The 22697-nt window shown below is 47.1% G+C and overlaps 1 protein-coding gene across 1 annotated transcript in view; it reads left to right on the top strand.

The window, feature by feature from the left end:
* GJD4 (gap junction protein delta 4) overlaps positions 1–22299 on the top strand; it is a 29001-nt gene extending 6702 nt beyond the window's left edge. The window contains exon 3 of the mRNA XM_049705616.1: positions 19789–22299. Coding sequence (XP_049561573.1) covers positions 19809–20711 — 903 coding nt within the window. The 5' untranslated portion in view covers positions 19789–19808 and the 3' untranslated portion in view covers positions 20712–22299. The remainder of the gene's footprint in view (positions 1–19788) is intronic.
* Positions 22300–22697: the final 398 nt, after the last annotated feature.

Below are 22697 nucleotides of genomic sequence, written 5' to 3'. Positions count from 1 at the left end.
AGGTGGCCCCAGCCGTCCCCTCCCCTGAGGCCACGGCCTGTCCTCTGGCCTGCAGGGGTCCTGCTGGACCGTGGTTTTCTTTTTCTGTACTTCCGAATTCTCATTTTTAAGTCTGAGGCACATTTTCTCGCTCAAAATATGCCCAGGCCGTGGCTGTCACTGGGTGTCTCAGCATGGCCGCTGCCTCCTCATTATTCACGTCTCAGCTCAGAAGTCATCCCTTCAGCGGCCTTTTCTGCCACCTCCTCTGGAATCGCACTGACCCCTCCCTGCCACCTCAGCTCGCTGTTGGCCTTCGTGTTTTGGTCATTTCTCTGCCTGCCGTCGGCTGCGAGCACCTGCGGCTTCTCTTGCGTTTAGAGCCTACCTCTCCCTCCCGTAACAGAAAACGGAACTTGCTGCTCGGGAAGGGACAGCTGCCAGGGGGCGTCTCTGAGCAAAGGGGATCTTACCTGGGGTGTCAGAGAGCGCGGGGCTCAGGGATTTCAGTCCTTCTTGACCGGTGAGAATGGGTCCTAAACCAGTTCTGATGGATCCTTGCTGCTGTGGCCAAATAACAACCAGAAGCTGCTCGTCCCCTCCCCGCTGTGAGCTCTCGGAGACAAAGGACGTTCCCTCTTGTCCGCCTCAGCGCTGGCGCCAGCTTCTCCTGTGCTGGGAGGGCCTGGGGAATTGAACTCTCAAGGGTTGAGTGGAGAAGATGGCAGGTGGGGTAAGCGCCACCGGGTTCCAGCGGGCAGGGCCTCAGCCAGCGGGCAGGGCCAGTTCCACGGCCGGGGCTTTCTGCTCAGTCTAAGGAAGACAACCTTGAAGGGCGGCGGCCACGTGTGGAAATGGCAGCCTGGCCGTGGATCTGATGGGGAAGAGCCTGACTGCTCACCAGGTGAGCAGGTGCCTGCCCACCTGCACGTCTTCCCGCTGTTGTCATCAGAGTGGCAGAATCAAGGCCTCTGGCACCAGCTCCTATTCACTGTTCGCAAAGACACTGGGAAGAAGTGTCTCCTCTCCTTGCCCCAGGCCTCGCTGCCAGCTTCAAAAAGCCTGGAGACCAGAGACTTCCCTGGTGGTCCAGGGGTTAAGACTCTGCGCTTCCACTGCAGGGGGCGCAGCTTAGATTCCTGATCAGGGAACTAAGATCCCATATGCCTCCGGACCCAGCCCCTGCGTGCTCACGCCAGCTGCCGTCCACTGTAAACGACCTGTTCCCTGCTTCTCTGGGTTCTGCTAGGGATTTCAGAGGAGCCCCCGGCCTGGATGCCTTGCAGCTCAATTCCCAGATCCCAAGCACCGGGCGCTCGTGTGGACGTGTGCTCTGTGTGTGTGTGTCGGGGACCCGCCACACATCTTCTGCGTCGGTGCTGGGCCTGGGTGCAGGCAGGGGAGTGGGAGTTTGAGCACAGAGTGGGGTTCAGGTGCTCAGGCCAAGCCCCACCTGGGAGGCTGGTGTTGCTCGCTGTCTGGAGCCTATAGATTCTGTCCAAGTCACCCACTGGCTGCAACACAGTCTTGACAGAGCTAGTGGTTTGGTAGCAGCACGTTGTCCCTCCGGCTTCCAGGCAAAGGTCTTCCTGCCCCGTTGGAGCATTTACCTGTCTCTGAGCCGGGTCTGGGCGGGCGGGACGCATGGATATGCTGACACTGACCCGCCGCTCTCCTGGCCGAGGGGAAGAGCCGGCCGGCTCCATCCTGTCCTGGGCCAGACCTGACCACCTTCCCCCTTAGCTGCTGTTCTGCACATGTGAGCATAAAACAACCCTTAGGAAGGGCCTTAGGGAGCATCTTGTCCAACATACACACTTGACAGATGAGTGACTGAGGTCACGAAACTCTCTGGGAGAAAACTAGGATTGATTGATTGACTGATTTCATATGCAGTGTTTATTGAAAATTTTTAACCTGAATCTTCCCAATAAAGGGGTTGAAGAAATTTACAAAAAGACATATGCGGTAGGACTTATAAAACAGAAAACAAAGTGCACAGAGAATATAAGGGAGTTGTTATCTCAGAAAACTAGGCTCATATGGTTACTACATTTGAGCATTAACTTTACCTTTTTTCAAGTCTTGGTTAAATAAAGGATATATATACATATATATACACGTATATACACACACATATACACATATGTATATATTATACATATGTTTATATGTATATTAAAACATATATAATTATGTATGTGCATATATATATGCACATATATAAATTTTTCCAATTTTTAAAAATTGAAGTATAGTTCATTTACAATATGCTAATCTCTGCTGTACAGAAACGTGACTCAGTCATACACATATATACATTCTTTTTTCCTATTCTTTTCCATTATGGTTTATCTCACCAGATTAGATCTAGTTCCCTGTGCTATACAGTAGGACCTTGTTGTTTATCCATTCTAAATGTAATAGTTTGCAGCTACTAACCCCAAACTCCCAGTCCTTCCCTCTCCATGCCCCCTTGGCAACCACAACTCTGTTCTTTATGTCTGTGAGTCTGAAAAGTAGGATTTTGATGGTTTCAGACACACCCCATCCCCGAGCAGCAATTTGCCTGCTGAACCACAATCAACTTCAGTTTGCACACGTGGTTGTGAGATGGAGGTGAGTGAGTCTGCGATGTCCGTGGTCTGGGGGCAGAGGCCTTCTCCGCGTCTGCCAGCTCTCCTGTCTGATGCCCCGGGGCCAATGGGCTGGGGCCACCAGCGTGACCCATGTTTCAATACTAGTCCCAGCTGCCCCGTCCCTGCATGCTCATGCCAGGTGGGCACAACAGTGGCTGTCACTGCCTAATGCCAGCTGCATGGCCCTTTCCCACAACGCACTCCTCTCTGGAACCCCAGTATATGTGGGACAGAGACACAAGGATGGGTCTGCTTTAGTGGAAGACATTCCACCCACTTAGCAAGCCCTGGAAAACCACCATCAGACCTTAAGGTTCAAAGAAGCAATTTTGAGCATCACATCTTGCACTATTTTCAAATTCCCCAATTCTCCTATGCAGTGCTTTTATTTCCCTCAGTTTCTAGTTGAGGAAACTTAGATGAAGAGAAGTTCATGAACTTGAGGGTGATACAGCAAAGATTCAAACTCAGGCCGGTCGGATTCTTAAATTCTCGCTCCAAATCCCTCCACCCTCAGGAATTCCCTGGCGGATCAGCAGAGAATTGCAGTTTGGGGGCCACAACCATGGTGAGCCGTGTGCAAGACCCTGCACAGCAAAAGAAGGAGGATGCTTTTATAGGGAGTAAAAGGAAGTGGGTGTGGTGGCTACAGGAAACAAAGAGTCAGTGGCTTCTCATTGGCTGAGCCCTGCCAGGAAAGAGGCGGAGTCTTTCTTCTTCCTGTTGGGATCTGCTGTCGGCTCTGGCTGTGAGGGCTCCCCTGCTGGTCTCCTGATTCCATTCAATTGAGGCTTCTGTTACTTACTAATTTTTTTATATCCTGTGTGTCCTAATCTCCTTTTCTCACAAGGACAGCAGTCAGATTGGATTAGGTCCCACCCCAGTGGCCTCATTCTAACTTAATTGCCTCTTTAAAGGCCCTGTCTCCAAATTCAGTCACATTGTAAGGTCCTGGGGGTTCAGGCTACAACATATGAATGTCTGGGCTGGGGTGTGGCGGGCAGTGGACACAGTTCAGCCCATGACACTTTTCTTAACTTCATTACTTTTGCTCTTTGATGTCTGAAGGTGTTGAGACAGTGACTTCTGACTCCTTTCTCTGTCTAAGATGCTGCCTGAGAGTGTGTGCCTCTCTCTCTCTCTCATGAGGCTATAAATACTTAGATGGCATTGCCCGTGGTGCTCTCTTTCTTCATGTATTTCCCCACCTGAAGATACCACCCTCCCCTTCCACTGTCAGTTGCTGGTGTTGCCACTGGCAAGGTTATCCCAGCTGGCTCCTCTCCGCCTTGGACTTCAGAATGGAAGTCAGGAACTGAACGGCGCTCATCAGGGCCTGAGCCCAGCCGTGGTGTGGCCGCTGTGTGCTCCAGCTCCCCCAGGACACAGGCATCATCCCCGTTAGGGTGCCACCGGTCACAGACGCGTTAGAGACAGGAGGCACCGGCATACCCCTGCTGAAAATGCACCCACCCCCGCAGGTAGTGACTGGCTCCCACAGCTTCAGTGATCCCAGCCTTAGTTTAGAATCAATGAGTTTCCCCTCATTCCGAGCTGCTCTCACCTACTAAGGAGAGGGGTGGACCGACCAGGAAGATCCAGCAAACACACGTGTTGGTGGCTAAAAGAAATTCTTGCTTGAAATCGTCCTTCAGGGAAGGCTTTTCTTTTCTCAGCTCCAAATAGAGAAAGCATTCATGTAGCTAATGGCAGGAGCTCATGCATGTATTTGGTCACTTAAGCTGCTGCCAACGGCCATGTTGAAATAGCTGTACTTTGAGACATCGTTTCACATCTTCAGCTCCTGGTCTGCCTTAGTGACCCAATTTAACAAAAAAAGGAGAAACAAGAAACAACTAGTTTTAGTTTTTGCTTGTCCCTGAAAAATGGTAGAAAAACACTCCCAGGAAATTCCCTGCAATTCCCAGACTGTTCGGTCCGATTGCTGAGGCTTTTTACCGAAGAAGGGCATTTCTTCCCCCCACTAAGCCAAAAACAAACAAAAAAACTACAACGTTAACAAAAAAAAGCACATTAAATTTCCAGCTGTCTTTTGTCAGAAAAAATACCATCACTTTTGATAACTAGCATAACTCTAGCAACTTTGGCAACAGTATGGGTTTTGTTTCCAAAGAGCTAAGTCTGGAATGCAAGTAAGAAATCAGAACTACAAGTTAAGAAGGAATAACTCAATCCCTGTCGTCTTTCAGGATGGGTTATTTACTGCTGTCATAAACCACATGCAGTGAGCCGTTTTTGCTACGGAAGCTGAGAGGCGCCACTTTGCCTTGGCTGTGTTATTCAGCACAGCTAGAACACTGATTTAGAAACAGGCTCAAGTCGCAACCGATGTCTCCAGCACTCAACACCTCTTCACTCCAATTCCAAAATCCATTGTCCTCATTTGATAACTTTGCATTTTTAAAAATTTATTAAGTTAGAATATTTTCCCTATCACCATCACATTTCACTGTCTTATTGTAAGGATTTCTTACCATAAATATGCCCTTCCTTGCAAAAGGGAGAAAATGCAATGATCCAAAAGACATATTTTGGCCCCTTTTCTAGTCCCTACTGCTCACAGCAATCCTGGTGAGCCTCAGGGCTGAGGCATAAGTGTTCTGATTCTTTTGAAAAACTTAATTCGTGGAGATTTAAAGTTCTTGTTCTTTTCCTTATCTGTTCTCCTTTTGGAATTTATTTTCCTCCTCTTGGTCTTCCCTCTGCTCTTCCTCCTCTCGCTTTTCATATCTCTTTCTTTCCTAAGAGTACACAGGTCGGCTCCCTAGGTGGTTATACCCAGGTTTATCTATCATTTTCACGGCCTGGTTAGAATGCTTCAGGGGAAGTTGTTTGCAGAACCCTGAAGCAAGTACACAGCTCCATATAGCAAGAATAGATGAAAGATAAATGGGAGGAAAAATCTTGCTGTTTCTCTATGTCCTCAGGGTAAATGGAAATTGGGGTCAAGGTTGACATAGACCATTAAGTAGGGTTTCTGCCCACAGTCATGTCAGAATAAATGATACTGGACTAGACCTCTCACTGTAAGTAACTTAGAAAACTGGATGGAATAGGTGAAGTAAAAGCTTTCAGATGTTGAAAATAGACAGCAAAGGACTGTGGTCCCTGACGTAAGGGAAACAAATGAAGTCACCCTGATGATACTTCTAGCTTTTTGTCTGGAGGCGGTTTTTGTACTACTCCCAGGGGAAACCTAAGCAGAGCATGGAGGCCTTACTGAGTTGAGAAGACAGATGAGAGGAAGCTATATAGAACCCCAGAAATGTGCATAGAATTTCCCTGAGTCTTTGACTGAATACTGAGCTCTACATGTAAAGAGAAAAACTCTATACGGTCAGGAAATAAGTAACTTCAAGGAAGCTTTTTAAGCTGAACAATTCCTAGGTCTCACATAGGATAGGAAGACATTTAAATTCCATCCAGCCAGAGTGAAGATACCTTGTTAACCCCCTGGGAAATTCAATAAAGACTAGAAATGTAATACCTTAGTAGTAGGGCCAAACTGAATTCCCTCTAACAGCTTAAAATGAGTCTCAGAAGGAGATATGAGGATATATGTATATGTATAGCTGACTCACTTTGTTATAAAGAAGAAACTAACACACCACTGTAATGCAATTAAACTCCAATAAAGATGTTAAAAAAAATGAGTCTCAGAAATATCAAGCTAATCCTCAAACGACTCAACTGTCTGTCAAATCAAAATTCAACATTTTTGAATGAAGATGAAATCCAGACATCTAGCAATGTAGCATACACAGTGTCCAGCATTCAGTAAAAATAGCTAGACGTGTGAAGAAGCAGGAAAAAGTGTGACTCATAATGAAGAGAAAAAACAGTCAATATCAACGGACCCAGACATAGTAGTTCCAGAAGATGAAATTAGCAGACAAGGACTTTTTTTTTTTTTTTTGGCATGGAATAGGTCTCCAATTTATTATTAAGCAAAAGAGCAAGTTACCAGAACATGAAATTTAGCGCAAATCTACTTTTGTTAAAAATTCAACATAGATGGAAGCAGCACAGTGAAGAACTGAAGGCCTGGGCTTGTGGAATTCTGTTGACCTGGGTTCAAACGCCTCCTCTATGGTTGCTTGATGTTAAACCTTGAGAAAATTGCTTACTCTCTGAGCCTCTGTTTCCTTCTCTATGCAGCATATTTAGTAGGAAAATATAAGTTCTCTTGCAGTTTTGTGTGAGACTAAAACGGAAAACCCCTGAGATACGCTGAGGACTATGTCTGAGGAGCCTCCCTATGTTCACTTGGAGCCCAGTGGAAGGGCCGTGGCCTGGGCACCAGGCTGACGTGGGCTCAAGGCCCAGGTTCAGCATTGACAAACCTGCTGATTCTGGGAAGGCCACTCCCTTCCTCTGTTTTGGTTTCCTCTTTTATGAAGCATGATTCCACTTTTCTGTGTGTGCTGTGAGTTTTAAACGAAGACACAGGGTTGTCAAGGACACGGCCTGAATGTTGAGGTGGTCGGAATCAGTGGGACCATTGTATGTTCATATATGCATTAACTAAGACCTGGCAGGATATAACAGCCAAAACTTACACAGAAGCTTCTGTTTGCCACACACCACTCCAAACACTTAAAAATTAACAACATGTTTAATTTTCACCACAACCCTCGTAAGGCATTATTACTTATCCATGTTTCTAGACAAGAAAACAGAGGCCCAGAGATGTTTAGTAACTTTTCCAAAGTCAAACATTGTATAAGTGATGAAACTTGGATTATGAAGCTTGGCACATTGGTATCAAAATATATTTATGCCTTTAACCACGTTACTAGATCACCTTTCAATTGAAATGTTAACACCGCTGGGAAGGGAGGAGTGCCTCATCTCTCTGCCTGGGTCTGGGGTCAGTGGTGCAGAGAAGGGAGAAGACAGGCAGGATTAGCTCCCACATCAAGAATATAATCTTTTTCTTTCTTTTCTTTTTTTTTTTCTTTAACATGGTTATTGGAATATAATCGATTTACAGTGTTGTGTTAGTTTCTGAGGTATAACAAAGTGAATCAGCTCTGTGTATACATACATCCCCATATCCCCTCCCTCTTGCATCTCCATCCCACCCTCCATGCCCCAGCCCTCTAGGTGGTTGCAGAGCACCGAGCTGATCTCCCTGTGCAATGCAGCTGCTTCCCACTAGCCATCTGTTTTACATTTGGTAGTGTATATATGTCCATGCCACTCTCTCACTTCGTCCCAGCTTACCCTTTCCCCTCCTGGTGTCCTCAAGTCCATTCTCTATGTCTGTGTCTTTATTCCTGTCCTGCCCCTAGGTTCTTCAGAACCATTTTTTTTTTTAGATTCCATATATATGTGTTAACATATGGTATTTGCTTTTCTCTTTCTGATTTACTTCACTCTGTATGACAGACTCTAGGTCCATACACCTCACTACAAATAACTCAATTTTGTTTCTTTCTATGACTGAATAATATTCCTTTGTATATATGTGCCACATCTCCTTTATCCGTTCATCTGTCGATGGGCACTTAGGTTGCTTCCATGTGCAAACAAGGACTTTAAGACCAGTTATTCTAAATATACTCAAGAATTTAAGAGAAAACAAATATAATGAGGAGAATGGCTATATTAACACCAGAAAAATATACTTCAGGAAACAGAATATTACTAGAGATGAACAGGGACATTTCACAGTGATAAAAGGGTCAATTCATCAAGAAGACATAAAAATCTTAATATATATGCATCTGATAACGAAATTTCAAATTACATGGAACCCGTCAACTAGGGAAAAACAACAGTTGTAGTGGCTGTTTTAAATTAAAAAGGAAAATACTACACAGCTATTTGCAAGGCCATCTTTATCACCATGGATTGATTAAGGGAACTACCCTGGGATGTTCTTGGGGTGACAGGAAAACAACTTAACAGATTTGGCTTTGACCTCAAAGACCTCACAATAGGGCTGAAATACATACACACCGATTAAAATATTAAGAGGTATGTCTTATGTATTTTCCTTAAACTTCTGCCTTTCAATTTTTTTTTAATTAATTAATTAATTAATTTTTGGCTGTGTTGGGTCTTCGTTTCTGTGTGAGGGCTTTCTCTAGTTGAGGCAAGCGGGGGTCACTCTTCATCACGGTGCGCGGGCCTCTCCCTACCGCGGCCTCTCTTGTGGAGCACAGGCTCCAGATGTGCAGGCTCAGTAGTTGTGGCTCACGGGCCCAGCTGCTCCGTGGCATGTGGGATCCTTCCAGACCAGGGCTCGAACGCGTGTCCCCTGCATCGACAGGCAGACTCTCAACCACTGCGCCACCAGGGAAGCCCTGCCTTTCAATTTTTGAATCAGATAAATCATTAAGCTCTTGTTGGCTGTTTTCCACCTTGAAGGATTAGTGCTTGGCCTTACAAACATAATAGTAACTGCTTAGTCATCTCGGCTATGCCCAGGTGGCTACATGACCACTCCCCTCCCAGGTTCAGCTAGAACCCACAGAACTGAGGGAGGATCGCTGTTAACATGACATGAGACCAGAGATCAACGCTGGGGTCCCAAGAAGGCTTGTGATGAGATACTGCAGGCCCCTTGCTTTCAACTCTTCTCGAAGCAGGCTGAGGCATCAGTGCACTCAGATAAGGAGAATAGTTACAAAAAAAGAAAAAAGATTCATTCTCAGGGTGATTCACACCCATTAAAAGCCTCGCTTAAGATGAGACCAGAGCCACACCTTGGGAAAAATCATTCTTAAAGATTCACTTTGTACACACAACTCAGTCTTTCCAAGGAAACTGTCTGGAGGTAGTGCTGGGATTAGAATGGATTACCCCCTAAAAGAGCCTTTCCAGAAATCCCAGCTCAGCTAACAGGAGGGGCTCTTTGTTGCCTTTTAATAAATGATTGAATTTATTTATGCCACTTCTCTCCAAGAAAGATGAAGGTAGGTCACCAAACAAATCTGTGAGCTTAGCTCGCTCCAGAAAGGAAGAGCAGAGGCCCAGAGAGATGTCTGTTCTGAGCCCGGCTGAGACTGAGAGCTTCTCTTGGGATCTTCCCCAGTTTCCCCAGTTGTTCCCAGCTCTGTGTCACATGGGAACACCAGGGACTTTGGGGTCAAATAATGTGGGATGGATCCCAGCCTTGCACTTACACCGTGTGGGCTTAGGCAGTCATGAGATGTCACAGAACCATATGTTCTTCATCTATAACGTGCCTCTCTCTCTCTCTCTCTCTCTCTCTCCCCCTCCCTAGTGTGCGCACACACACACGCACACGTGCACACATTGCAGATGTTCGTTTTCTCCTTCACACCCTCTTTGTGTCTCTCTTACAGGCCCATCATTCATTACTGTTACTTCACCGTGTCTTAGCTCTCTTGGGATCTGGAAAGTTGATCACTGTTCTTATGGGTAGAAAAGTTCTTGTCTCCCTGTCCTTGAAGGGAAGGGCTGTGTCTTACTCACCTACATCCCTAAACCTGGCCCAGTGTCTGGCACGGAGTATATATCAATATATTATTGTTGGATGAAACCCTCACTCTTTTTCAGAAGGACTCAACAAGCTCTCTAGTACCTTCTTTAGAAAACAAAACAAAACGAAACAACTCCTCCAGCTTCCTCTCGTGGCCCCTGCCAGAACCTGTTCTCTCCTAGGCTGAGGCCATCACACTTAAGGGGCGAAGGGCGAAGGGCTTTGATATCGGGCCCTGTGTTGAGTTCCAGCTCCTCCACCCACAAGGTGGGTGGCCTTGCGCCATCCAGGGAGGGAATGTGTGCCCTGGCCGGGGCGGGCCTGCCTCCTGTCTCTGTGATGACCCTGCTCCTACCTGGATCACACCCTTAGATATAAAGTGATCCTTTGCCATCCGATCCCGCTCTGCTGTGTCACGCATCACTCTGTCTACCCTCCTGTCCATTTCCTCACACTGACTTTCTCTGCTCTGTGGTCTGTCTTTGCTTTCACAGGTGAGTACAGTGTGGTCCTGGCCTGGCTGGTTTCCCCGGAGGTCCAGGTGGAACCAACCACACTGCAGCTGATGAGATGCATGTTCCCTCCTTCCTTAATTTCTCCCTTAGGAGAAAACTTGACCTGAAAACACTGCCTGAGGAGACCCGTGTCCCTTCCATCGCCGGTGGGTAGGGGGGGACCTTGGCTCAGAGAGGAATTCCCTGTCGCCTGCTTGTCCAGACACCACTGTCGGGGGCTTCCGAATATATCCTTCATTCAACAAACAGGCTCATCACTCGTCCCAAATTAAAGTGTTTTGAATGCTTGGGGGGTTAGCGTTTAACAGTTGTTGAGTTTTAAAATAGATTGAATTCCTTCATTCTCCCTCCTAGCATTTCATGGTCAAGAACAGGCAGAGACACACATAGAGGGGAATGGGGACTGGTTTGTGCTCCTGACAAGACTTGTTCATCTAATCCTGGACTCACAGTCACAGCCACCCAGTGTCTCCCTCCTTCCCTCCCTCCCTCCCCCCTTCCTTCATTCCTTCCTCCCTCCCTCCCTTCCTCCCCACCCCGACCCCCATTACCTAAAACATAAGAGGAAAATACAAGCGCTAACAAACCTGAACTGCTTGGTAACGAGGGAGCGTGTTTATGACACTCGGTTGACACATCTTCCCTAACCAAGATCCTCACCTTCACAGAAAAGCCTGCTTCCAGGACTGGTGCTTCTGGACTCAGACTCTAGTGAAGGTGACTGGTGAGGATTCACGTGTTGCCTCTTCCAGAGGCTTTCATTGTCATCGCTTGTAAAAGCCAAAGGACGGCAAGCATTTACCATGTGATACTGAACAAGAGGTAGAGGTGTCTGAGGCAGGAGGTCCTACTCAAGGCCTGAAACCGCCTCTCAATTATCCAGAGAGAGAAATATGAACACAGCTCTCTCTCTCTCTCTTTCAGCTATTGGAGAAAAACAAATGTAAAAATAAAAAAATTAAAAATGTATGACTCAAAATGTTTTCAAAAACAAAGCACACACTTGTTCCAAACCCAGAGACGAGCTAGTCATCTGTGGGACATTTGGGGCCCAGTGTGGTCAGACTCTGCCTTACACGCAGGTGGCCCAGACATAGGGCTGGTCGGCATGCCTTCTGGGACAAGTCTGCTCCACGCAGCGGGGCTTCCAGTGATGTCTGGGGAACCTCAGGGGCACAGCATTCTGTTTTCTCAGAGACACAGTGCAATCCACAGAGGCTCTGGGCCATTAGGATTCGGGCAAACTTCAGGAGCCCTAAAGCTTCTGGGCTCAACACAGGAAAGTTGGGGCAAAATAGTTCATGCCAGGGCTTCCCTGATGGCGCAGTGGTTGAGAGTCTGCCTGCTAATGCAGGGGACACGGGTTCGAGCCCTGGTGGTAGGATCCCACATGCCACGGAGCAACTTGGCCCGTGAGCCACAACTACTGAGCCTGTGCGTCTGGAGCCTGTGCTCCGCAACAAGAGAGGCCGCTATAGTGAGAGGCCCGCGCACCGCGATGAAGAGTGCCCCCCGCTTGCCACAACTAGAGAAAGGAAATGAAGACCCAACACAGCAAAAATAAATTAATTAATAAACTCCTACCCCCAATATCTTCCAAAAAAAAAGAAAACCACAGCTTTACTCCTTTAAAAAAAAAAAAAAAAAAAAGCCCAGAGATAAACCCACACACGTATGGTCACCTTATCTTTGATAAAGGAGGCAACAATATACAGTGGAGAAAAGACAGCCTCTTCAATAAGTGGTGCTGGGAAAATTGGACAGCTACATGTAAAAGAATGAAATTAAAACACTCCCTAACACCATACACAAAAATAAACTCAAAGTGGATTAAAGACCTAAATGTAAGGCCAGACACCATCAAACTCTTAGAGGAAAACATAGGGAGAACACTCTTGTGACATAAATCACAGCAAGATCCTTTTTGACCCACCTCCTACAGAAATGGAAATAAAAACAAAAATAAACAAATGGGACCTAATGAAACTTAAAAGCTTTTGCGCAGCAAAGGAAACCATAAACAGGACGAAAAGACAACCCTCAGAATGGGAGAAAATATTTGCAAATGAAGCAACTGACAAAGGATTAATCTCCAAAATTACAAGCAGCTCATGCAGCTCAATATCACAAAAACAAACAACCCAATCCAAAAATGGGCAGAAGACCTAAATAGACATTTCTCCAAAGAAGATATACAGATTGCCAACGAACACATGAAAGGATGCTCAACATCACTAATCATTAGAGAAATGCAAATCAAAACTACAATGAGATATCACCTCACACCGGTCAGAATGGCCATCATCAAAAAATTTACAAACAATAAATGCTGGAGAGGGTGTGGAGAAAAGGGAACCATCTTGCACTGTTGGTGGGAATGTAAATTGATACAGCCGCTATGGAGAACAGTATAGAGTTCCTTAAAAAACTACAAATAGAACTACCATACGACCCAGCAATCCCACTCCTGGGCATATACCCTGAGAAAACCATAATTCAAAAAGAGTCATGTACCAAAATGTTCATTGCAGCTCTATTTACAATAGCCCAGAGATGGAAACAACCTAAGTGTCCATCATCGGATGAATGGATAAAGAAGATGTGGCACATATATACAATGGAATATTACTCAGCCATAAAAAGGAATGAAACTGAGTTATTTGTAGTGTGGTGGATGGACCTAGAGTCTGTCATACAGAGTGAAGTAAGTCAGAAAGAGAAAAACAAATACCATATGCTAACACACATGTATGGAATCTAAAAAAAAAAAAAAGAAAAAAAATGGTCAGAAGAACCTAGGGGCAAGACGGGAATAAAGATGCAGACCTACTAGAGAATGGACTTGAGGATACGGGGAGGGGGAAGGGTAAGCTGGGACAAAGTGAGAGAGAGGCATGGACATATATACACTACCAAACGTAAAATAGATAGCTAGTGGGAAGCAGCCGCATAGCACAGGGAGATAAACTCCATGTTTTGTGACCACCTAGAGGGGTGGGATAGGAAGGGTGGGAGGGAGGGAGATGCAAGAGGGAAGAGATATGGGGACATATGTATATGTATAACTGATTCACTTTGTTATAAAGCAGAAACTTACACACCATTGTAAAGCTATTATACTCCAATAAAGATGTTTAAAAAAATACACATATCCACTCTTTTTTACATTCTTTTCCCATATAGGCCATTACGGAGTACTGAGTAGAGTTCCCTGTGCTATGTAGGAGGTCCTTATTAGTTATCTATTTTATATATAGTCGTGTGTATGTCTCAACCCCAGTCTTCAGTTTGCATTCTCAAGACTTGACAGAGTTCTCAGGAGGGGCCTCAATGCATTTGGAAGGAATGAATCCTCAACTCCGTGAAGAGAAGAAGACAAGCTCAGATGGGTTAATGGTCGCTCAGGGTCAAACACTGCTATGTGTTTGGAACCAGGTCGGAACCCAGACCCTCTGACCTGGAAGTCTGTACTCTTTCCCTAATGACCTCTTTGACTACCGGCGACTGTTTTGATGAAGAATTTTGAACTGTTTGGACGTGACCTGAAAACAAAAATCCCCCAGGTGGCCGGTGCAGCGACCCCATGCTGGATGCCGGGGAACAGCTCCACTGCGTCCCTGGTCCCTGCTCTGCAGTGTGGTCCCACTGCTTCACCCTCGGACCCACATGTTCAGTGAGGGTCCTGAGAGGTTGCACTGTGTAACATGGTGCATACACAGGCCCTAGAAAGGATTGGGGACCATTGAGTAACTTTTGCTATGTAGGCCTGGGTCTGGGCAAATTAGAAAAGAGAGTAGGAATTACGAGGACTCCCTCCCTCCCCTGCCTCAGTCTTGGTTCAAATGTGCCCTCCTTAGCGAGGTTGTCTCTGGCCGCCCTACTACCCCTGGGCATCCTTTACTCCCATCTCCACTTTATTCTCCTCTCCAGCACTTACCACCATCTAATTAGTAAGTCACTTTGCTGAAGATACTTCCCTTGTTTACTGTCAGTTCTTTCCACTAGAATGTAAGTTCAGCGAGGGCAGCAACTTGTTTCATTCTCTGTGCCGAGAGCAGTGCCTGAGACATAGTAGGTGCTTAGTAAATATGGACTGAACTGTGTTTGTCACACTAGCAATCATACTTCAAAAGGCACCCATAAGTCACAGCACACCTATAGTAACAGTAACGAGTAAGAGGATGCCTCCCTCCTGCCTGGATGGTGAGAACATCTGTTGGATTCCATTTCAGCTGATACCACAGTGTCTTATTCCATTTGGGCTGCCATCACAAAATGCTGTACACTAGGTGGCTCAGATACAATAGAAATTCATTTCTCACGGTTCTGGGAGAATAAGCTTTCTCCAGCCTCTTTCAAAAGGGCACTCATTCCATAAATCACCTCCCAAGGTCTCACCTCCGAATATCATCACCTTGGGGGTTGGGATTTCAAGGTATGAATTTTGGGGGGACACATTCAGACCACAGCACTCAGGAAGGGTGTTCTGACTTACTGCCCGACACCTGGGAACAAAAAGCAAGCTGGTGGTGGAGACTTGTGTTTTCTTCGTAAGGAAAGCCTGATTCTAAGTGCGTCTTGGTACCCGGGCAGACCTTCTACCCGTATAGCCGGTCCTGCCCCTCTGCTTAGATTCCAGCGGTGTCTTAGAAAGACTTCCATGAAAAAGTTAAAAAAATACAATTTCAAACACTTGAAGTGCTAACATTGTATTATGCAGATAATTGAATTTCTTTAACATTCTGGAGAGTTGAAAACTTTTTTGTACTTTTAATGTTTCCTGGATCAAACATTCTCTGGGCAGGGCAGGGACACCGAATGTCATGTAAGCACTCTACTGAGGCCGGTGGTCTGGGCTATACCTTTAATTTCAAGATTAGGAAAATTAGGAAGGTGGCTGAGTGGATTTTAAGGTATTTTCTAAATCTGCATGAATCAGCAAGTCTGTGGAGAATGGAATTTGGCGGGTTTTGTTTTCCCCATGGGGACCAGTCTGTGATGTCTTGTGGGTGATATGGTTTAGTGGACAGATGCACATCTCAGAAGTCACTATGGAAAAAGGAAAAGGAAAAGGAAAAGGGGGAAGGCAGAAGTGTCCCTGACTCCTGCTGGGTTTCTTTTCATTGGGCCGAGCACAGGACTCCCCTGGATGTTCTCTCCACCCAACAGACACGCGAATCAGAGTTCCCCATCGATTCTGGGGTAATTTTATGGAGGGAGAGGTAGGATCTGATGCTCCAGTTACAGCCCCTCCTCTCTGTCCCCATCTTGTTTCTGGCAGCCACAAGGGGTTAGTATTTCCAGGAAAAGCAAGATGCCCTCTAGCAGGAGAGAGAGGAAACAAAGGAGAGAGAGGAAGAAAGACAGAATGGGGACCAGGTAGACCTAGAGGAGGGAGGGCAAAGTGATGAAGGAGGGGGAGGGGACAGGCAGCCAGAAGATGCCATGGGAGCAAGAGGAAAGGCTGAGGGTGGGAACCCAGAGGAGCAGACCCTGAGATGCACCACCAGCCACTCCCATGCGTAATTCTTTACATTTTTAAACCATTTTCGTGCCTATGATCTCACTTTGCATGTCACAGCCACTCTGTGTAGGTAAAAGGCACATTTTTTTTTCTACTTCACTGATGAGAAAACTGAGGCATGAAAAGCCCTAGTGATTTGCTCAAGGTCACAACATTCTAACTGAATCCCCATGCAGAATAGGCTATTTATATCATACAGCAAAATTCAGTCATTGCTTTCCTGGTCTTTCCATTTTTAAGCCAATAACCTGAACGGTCTATTAGGAAGTGAAGATATTTTCCTTTCTTTTATACTTGAACCCTTGAAACAAGTACTTCAGAATTTTAATGTGACTACAATTTCTCTAAATTTCATTGTTCATGTCAAAGCGTTTGACTAAAATATAGCAAAACTACTGTTCCTTTCAAGGGGGTCAAAATGTTTTCTGTGGGTGGAAACGTGTCCTGTGCATGAAGATGAAAGCATCTTTGTTGTACTCTTCCTTGGGGACTCTTTCTAGGGTTATTACTAAAGTCAAGAATAGATCAGAAATGGAGAAAAGGTAGGATATCAAGAATAGCTTTCATGGAAAATTGAAATCATTCCTTTTAAAGTTCACAAATTCCACTCTGAGGATAGACCCCCAGCCTTGCAGGATGGGCTCTTCCCAGATAGAAAGGTGGCAGCCACGAGAGGATTTTGATGCAACTGTGATTGATGTCAGCAGGTCCAGACGGTGATATTTTATGACAAATTTAATGGACATTTGTTAAGCTGATTCAACGGCACCAGCCCTGGGCTCGATGGGGCCGGGAGATACAAAAGGAGGACATCATCTATGAAGGTCTTTGGGGCCAGTTAGGGATGGAAATGCCACTGATTCGAGTTTTGCACACCCTCTGCATGCTAGGTGCTCTTAACACCATCGTTTCATGTCTGTCTCCCACAAACCCCACTGCAAGACAAGGCTGTCGGGAGATTCAGTGACTCCTGGTGACCAGGTGGCTGCCCCCAGTTTTGCATCCAGGTCCTTTGTCTCTGAGTGAAGGGCTCTCGTCACTAAGCCAGACAGGAAGCAGCTACGGAATGACTGTGTCACAGCCTAACGCTGGGACACGCATCCCAGGTGCAGATTCCTGCTGGCACCCATGGTATAGGAATTCAGGGTTGAGGACAAGATCCTTTGGGGCTCGAGTTATGGTGGATTATGCTTCACAGAAGAGACGAAGTATGGACATTTTAGCGCTGCTTTAAGCAGTGAAGAAGTGGGTGTGGAAATGTTTTCAGGGAGGAAACGCCTTTTTAATAGAGACTTGGCTGGTTAACAGAACTTTTCTTTCTTGGGATGAACGTCATCGCTTCTCTTATATCCTGAAGCGTCAGCTCTCCTGGTGGAGACACGTGAGCACTGCCAAGGGCCTGGAATGTCCCAAGAGGGTAAGAATAGCCACGATGAGAGACGGCTGCTTCTGGCCTCTGGTCGCTGCAGTTGTCAGGAAGGCTTTGCCTCACACAGCTCGGGACCATCTCAACTAGAGACAGAAGAACGACCTTGTGCTCCTGGGCTTGAATCTTCCCTTTAGTATCTCCAGCTCTCACCTGGGAGTCTTTTGTAGCTAAGATACATTTTTTCCTGCAAAGATTTCCCACCTCCTTGGAGAACACAGGCTCCGGAAGTCTCCAGCCACCTTTAGTCTGTGACCCCCTGAAAGCATGGACCAGCTGGACCTGCTGGGGTTCCTCGTCATCACCCTAAACTGCAACGTGACCATGGTGGGTGAGTAGCGCCAACCCCTGCAGAACACTGGTTCTGCCTTGGGTCACTTTTCCTGGCCCTCTCCCATGAGTAAGGCCTGCCTATCCCTGGAGGACAGGGAACCAGGGCTCAAGCTTTCCTCTAATTCTCCATTATTTAAGGAGGCTCCCCCATCCTTTAAGGATGTCTTGGGAGTGAGCAATGTTTCTCTCAAGGGGAGTCTTTTTGCTGACATTTGGGGGCTGAGCAGATGGGAGGGGTATTTTTGTGTAACTCTTCTCTGGCTACATTACCAGGAAAAGGAACAATACAGTCAAAGTTAGAGAAATTCATGCCTTGAGTAAGCTATCTTGTTCATCTTTTTAGGGTTTATCCTTGAAGCTCCATTTGTAAAGATTAGTAAGTTCTCTGTGCACTTTAAACCAAATCCCAATTTTAGTTTAGTTTTTATTTTTTTGACAAAGTAATACGTTTTCTGAGTTTGGTGTAGCCGAGTTAAATTTTCAGAGAGGTATGGGTGTCCTAGTAAAGGGGATTGAGAAAAGGATTAAAATATGTCTGTGAAGTGGTTGATATTTTCTTCATTGCTTTTTAGTCGAAGCCAACTTGGTTTTAAAAGTTTGAGTTAATGACTTTATCACGTAATGGTCACACAGTCCTTGAGTTGAACTGCCTTCGTTTATAAGAGAGTTTAGTTTTTCTGATGTCAGGTGATGATTTCTGTATCTCATCACAAAACAGAATATTTACAAATTATTTTGACTGGGTCTTCAACACACTCCAAAATAGTTGACTCATGAAATGAAAATAGGACTTGGAAGTTATTTTGATTTCTATGTTAGCCTCATTTATTCATGATAAATTGAAGAAAGACAAACTTCAATTCATAATAGCTGGAATAGGGGGGAAGGAGTTCTGAATTACTGAAGAGTCTAAAAAACTGAATGTTCTTCAAGAAATTCGATTTCAAGGGCTTCAGAGCAACATGAAAGGGCTACAGAGCCCACTGGTTACATAAAGGTCGTGTGGACTCTTAACCATAGAGAAAACTCACTGAAATTAGTAGCTTGTATTTGCTATACACAGTTACAGGAATGCACTAACATCCTTGAAAAAGTTCACTCTTTTTAAGAGGAAGACTTTATTTACATCCGCCCAATTTTCTTTCTAGAACTTTCAGCCCAAACTCTGAACTAGCCAAACTAGATCAAACGTTTTAGTATTCATGCTTCTTTAAATCTGCCAATTTCAAAGCATTTTACAAACACGTACAGGCATACCTCGTTCTATGGTGCTTCTCAGATACTGCATTTTTTTTTTTTAACAGTTGAAGGTTTGTGGCAACCCTGCCTCAAGCAAGTCTTTTGGCGCCATTTTTCCTACAGCATTTGCTCACTTCATGTCTGTGTGTCACATTTTGGTAATTCTCACAATATTTCCAACTTTTTCATTGTTATTATATTTATTCTGATGAGCTGTGATCAGTGATCTTTGATGTTACTACCACCAGTGGCTGAAGGCTCAGAGGATGGTTAGCAATTTTTAGCAATGAAGTACTTTTTATTTAAGGTATGTGCATTGTTTTTTATCATGCTATTGCACGCTTAATAGACCAAGGTATAGTGGAAACACAGCTTTTATATGCACTGGGAAACCAAAAGATCCGTGTGGCTCGCTTTTTGGGGGGTGGTCTGAGCCTGAACCCGCAGTATCTCCGAGGTGTGCCTAGTTGAACACACTGTCCGACACCTTGTAAGTGCTCATTAGACATTCGTCCAATGAGCTAACAGGCTGATACTGTTGCTGTGACTTACACACTTAGTTCTCCAGGCTCAGCACCAGTAAAGATTTAAAGCTGTTGCTGGGAGGAGGAGATGTGTTGGTCTGGCTGTGATGGCGCCCTTCCTGTGCCTCTTTCCAGGGAAGATCTGGCTTATCTTCATGGTGCTGCTGAGGATGGGGGTGCTCATCCTGGCCGGGTCGCCGGTCTACCAGGATGAGCAGGAGAGGTTCGTGTGCAATACTCTGCAGCCCGGATGCGCCAACGTTTGCTACGACATCTTTGCCCCTGTGTCCCACCTGCGGTTCTGGCTGATCCAGAGCGTGTCTGTTCTGCTTCCATCCGCCGTCTTCAGTGTCTACGTGCTGCACAAAGGAGCCGAGCTGGCGGCACGTGGATCCCGCTGGCTGGATGATGACTCGGAGGACCACGATGGCCCTGAACTGACCCCGGGGGCCAGGCGCTGCCTGATGGTGCCGGACTTCTCCTCGGGCTACGTGGTCCACCTCTGCCTCCGGACCCTGACGGAGGCAGCTTTCGGTGCCCTGCATTACCTCCTCTTCGGATTCTTGGTCCCCAAGAGATTCTCGTGCACGCACCCTCCTTGCACCAGCGTGGTGGACTGTTACGTCTCTCGGCCCACGGAGAAGTCCATCCTGATGCTTTTCGTCTGGGCGGTCTGCGCGCTGTCCTTGTTGCTCAGTGTCGCCGACCTGGTCTGCAGCGTGCGCTGGGAGACGCGCAGGCGACACGGCGGGGCCCGGAGGAGGCCGTGTCAAGGGGCGGGGAGTGCGGCGCGGGAGGGACACGGGGCGCCCGAGGGACGTGGGGCGCGCGCTCGCCGGGGCCTGCGGACTGGAGGGCAGGGCGCGTACAGCCCCGCACCGGAGCCCACCGAGCCGGGGCACCCGGATCTGCCAGGGGAGGACGAGAGCGACGCGCTGTCCTCAGCCAGCGACCAGCCGCGCGGGGCCGGGCCGGGAGCGGCGGCCCCGGGGTGGGAGGAGCGCCCCTGCGCGCCAAGCGCCGCGCTCCCGGGCCCCAGCAAGTCCGAGTGGGTGTGAGCGGCCGGCGTCCCGCCCCGGGAGCGCGGCAACCAGGACCGAGAACATCGACCTGCAGAAAGGTGAGCTGGCGGGACAGACCGACTTCCTGAGAGGCTCCGGTGCAGCGCAGCAGGGATTTAATTTAGATGAAGCCTTCTGGGGAACCCTGCACTTGGCGTGCAAATGCGGATGGAAGCTCCAAGGATTAACCGGCGAGCATCAGGTCCATGAGTTTGTCGCGCTGTAGTTCTATTGTCTTATTTTACCGCAGTATGGGCTTGAAAAGCACGTTCTTTGGACTTACAGAGCTTATGAATATTTTAATGTTTTCGGGTGGATTATTTTGACGGTTTGTTGTTTGTTTTGGTTTGTTTTTCTGCTTAGCCAAAAAGGGCATCTGTTATGCACATCATCATAGAGGGATATTAGTTTAACTTCTCCAAACCCCTTTAATAAAATGAATGCTGATTGCGTTGCCATATCACACTTCCTACTTCACTGTGTTAAAGGAGAAACCACACATGCAGGAAATATGACTGAACACTTTGGGGTCTTTGGGGGTCGTCCTGGGTGCTCATTGCATGTGGGTGTGAGGTGCGCAGGACGCGGGGTGGCCGCGGCTTGCTTTAGTGTCGCTGGGCTGTTGGCGGGGTGGCTGTCCTCGCCGAGCAGAGGGGGCACTCTGGCTGCTGACAGGCCTAGAGTTGCCACACGGCTTCCAGTCCCGGCTCTGTGTCCTCGAGACAGCCATACAGTTAGGGCTGCCCTGAGGGTCTTCATGTCCCAGGGAAGCAGATGAGGAATGCTGCAGGTGTTCCAGCCTTGTGGTCTGTGCTGATGCTCCGGGGGTGGGGGGGTTATCCTAGAGACACAACGGTCTCACCTCTCAGGGGAGCCCCTCTGCTCTCCTCCGCTCGCCCTGGATGCGGTCCAGGTGCTGTCCAGTTGGAGTGTGAGTCTGTTAGAGCTTCCGTGCTGCCTTCACCTGCCACGCGGAAGACACAGTGCAGCAGAAAGACGGGGTAAGCCTGTTCCTCTTATGGCAAGGAAGAGCCACTGGGTGGCCCCCCAGAACGGATGAAGAACCTCTGGTCCCCAAACCCCCAACGCTGAGGAAGAGGAACTGCCCTCCATGCCAGCAAGTAGTAAAAACAAAAGTGAACCAAGGCACCCAGGGAACCAGTGGGCACTTTTAACTGTTCTAAAGATGACTTTGACAGTGAAATATCAGCCGGGATGGGGAATGACATCCTCCTTGATCTATCTAGGGTGTCAAAGCCATTGGTTAAAACTTAAAAAAAATCATCCAAAATTGGTTTTGGCATAAAGCTCTTTGAATGAATGTACCTGGTTTTTGTTTTTTTTTTTTTTTTTTTTGCGGTACGCGGGCCTCTCACCGTTGTGGCCTCTCCTGTTGCGGAGCACAGGCTCCGGACGCGCAGGCTCAGCGGCCATGGCTCACGGTCCCAGTCGCTCCGCGGCACGTGGGATCCTCCCGGACCGGGGCACGAACCTATGTCCCCTGCATCGGCAGGCGGACTCTCAACCACTGCGCCACCAGGGAAGCCCTGGCAGGTGGATTCTTAACCACTGCGCCACCAGGGAAGCCCAAATGTACCTGCTTTTAACCCCTGCAGTAAATCTCTCTCCCACTCTCTGTCTCTCTCTCAATTGCTCCTCGATCCGTCGATAACCGCGAACCATGACTCAGACCCCTTCCTTCAGTATTTGGATTGGCGTCTGGCACATAGCAAGTGCTCAGTAAGTGTGATTTTTGTGCCTGATATTCCTGAAGTATTCAGGGCCAAATCTGGTTCTTGTCCCTTTCAGCATGCAGTTCTGATGGAGTTCCAAGGTTGGCCACAGTCTTAAAGACATAAGAATTCTCTAGGGCCTTCATTGCTATTTAAAAAATAAGTTCCGTAGGCCCCTCAATACCCCAATGTGAGCCTTGATAATGTTGAGTGAAGAAAGGAAATCAAATTAACAAATATTGGTAGGTGT

This window comes from Orcinus orca, chromosome 2 (assembly GCF_937001465.1).
Source record: "Orcinus orca chromosome 2, mOrcOrc1.1, whole genome shotgun sequence".
In the NCBI taxonomy this organism is placed as follows: Eukaryota; Metazoa; Chordata; class Mammalia; order Artiodactyla; family Delphinidae; genus Orcinus; species Orcinus orca.
Note: the sequence above shows the minus strand (reverse complement) of the source record. Positions and strands in the feature narration are given on the sequence as shown.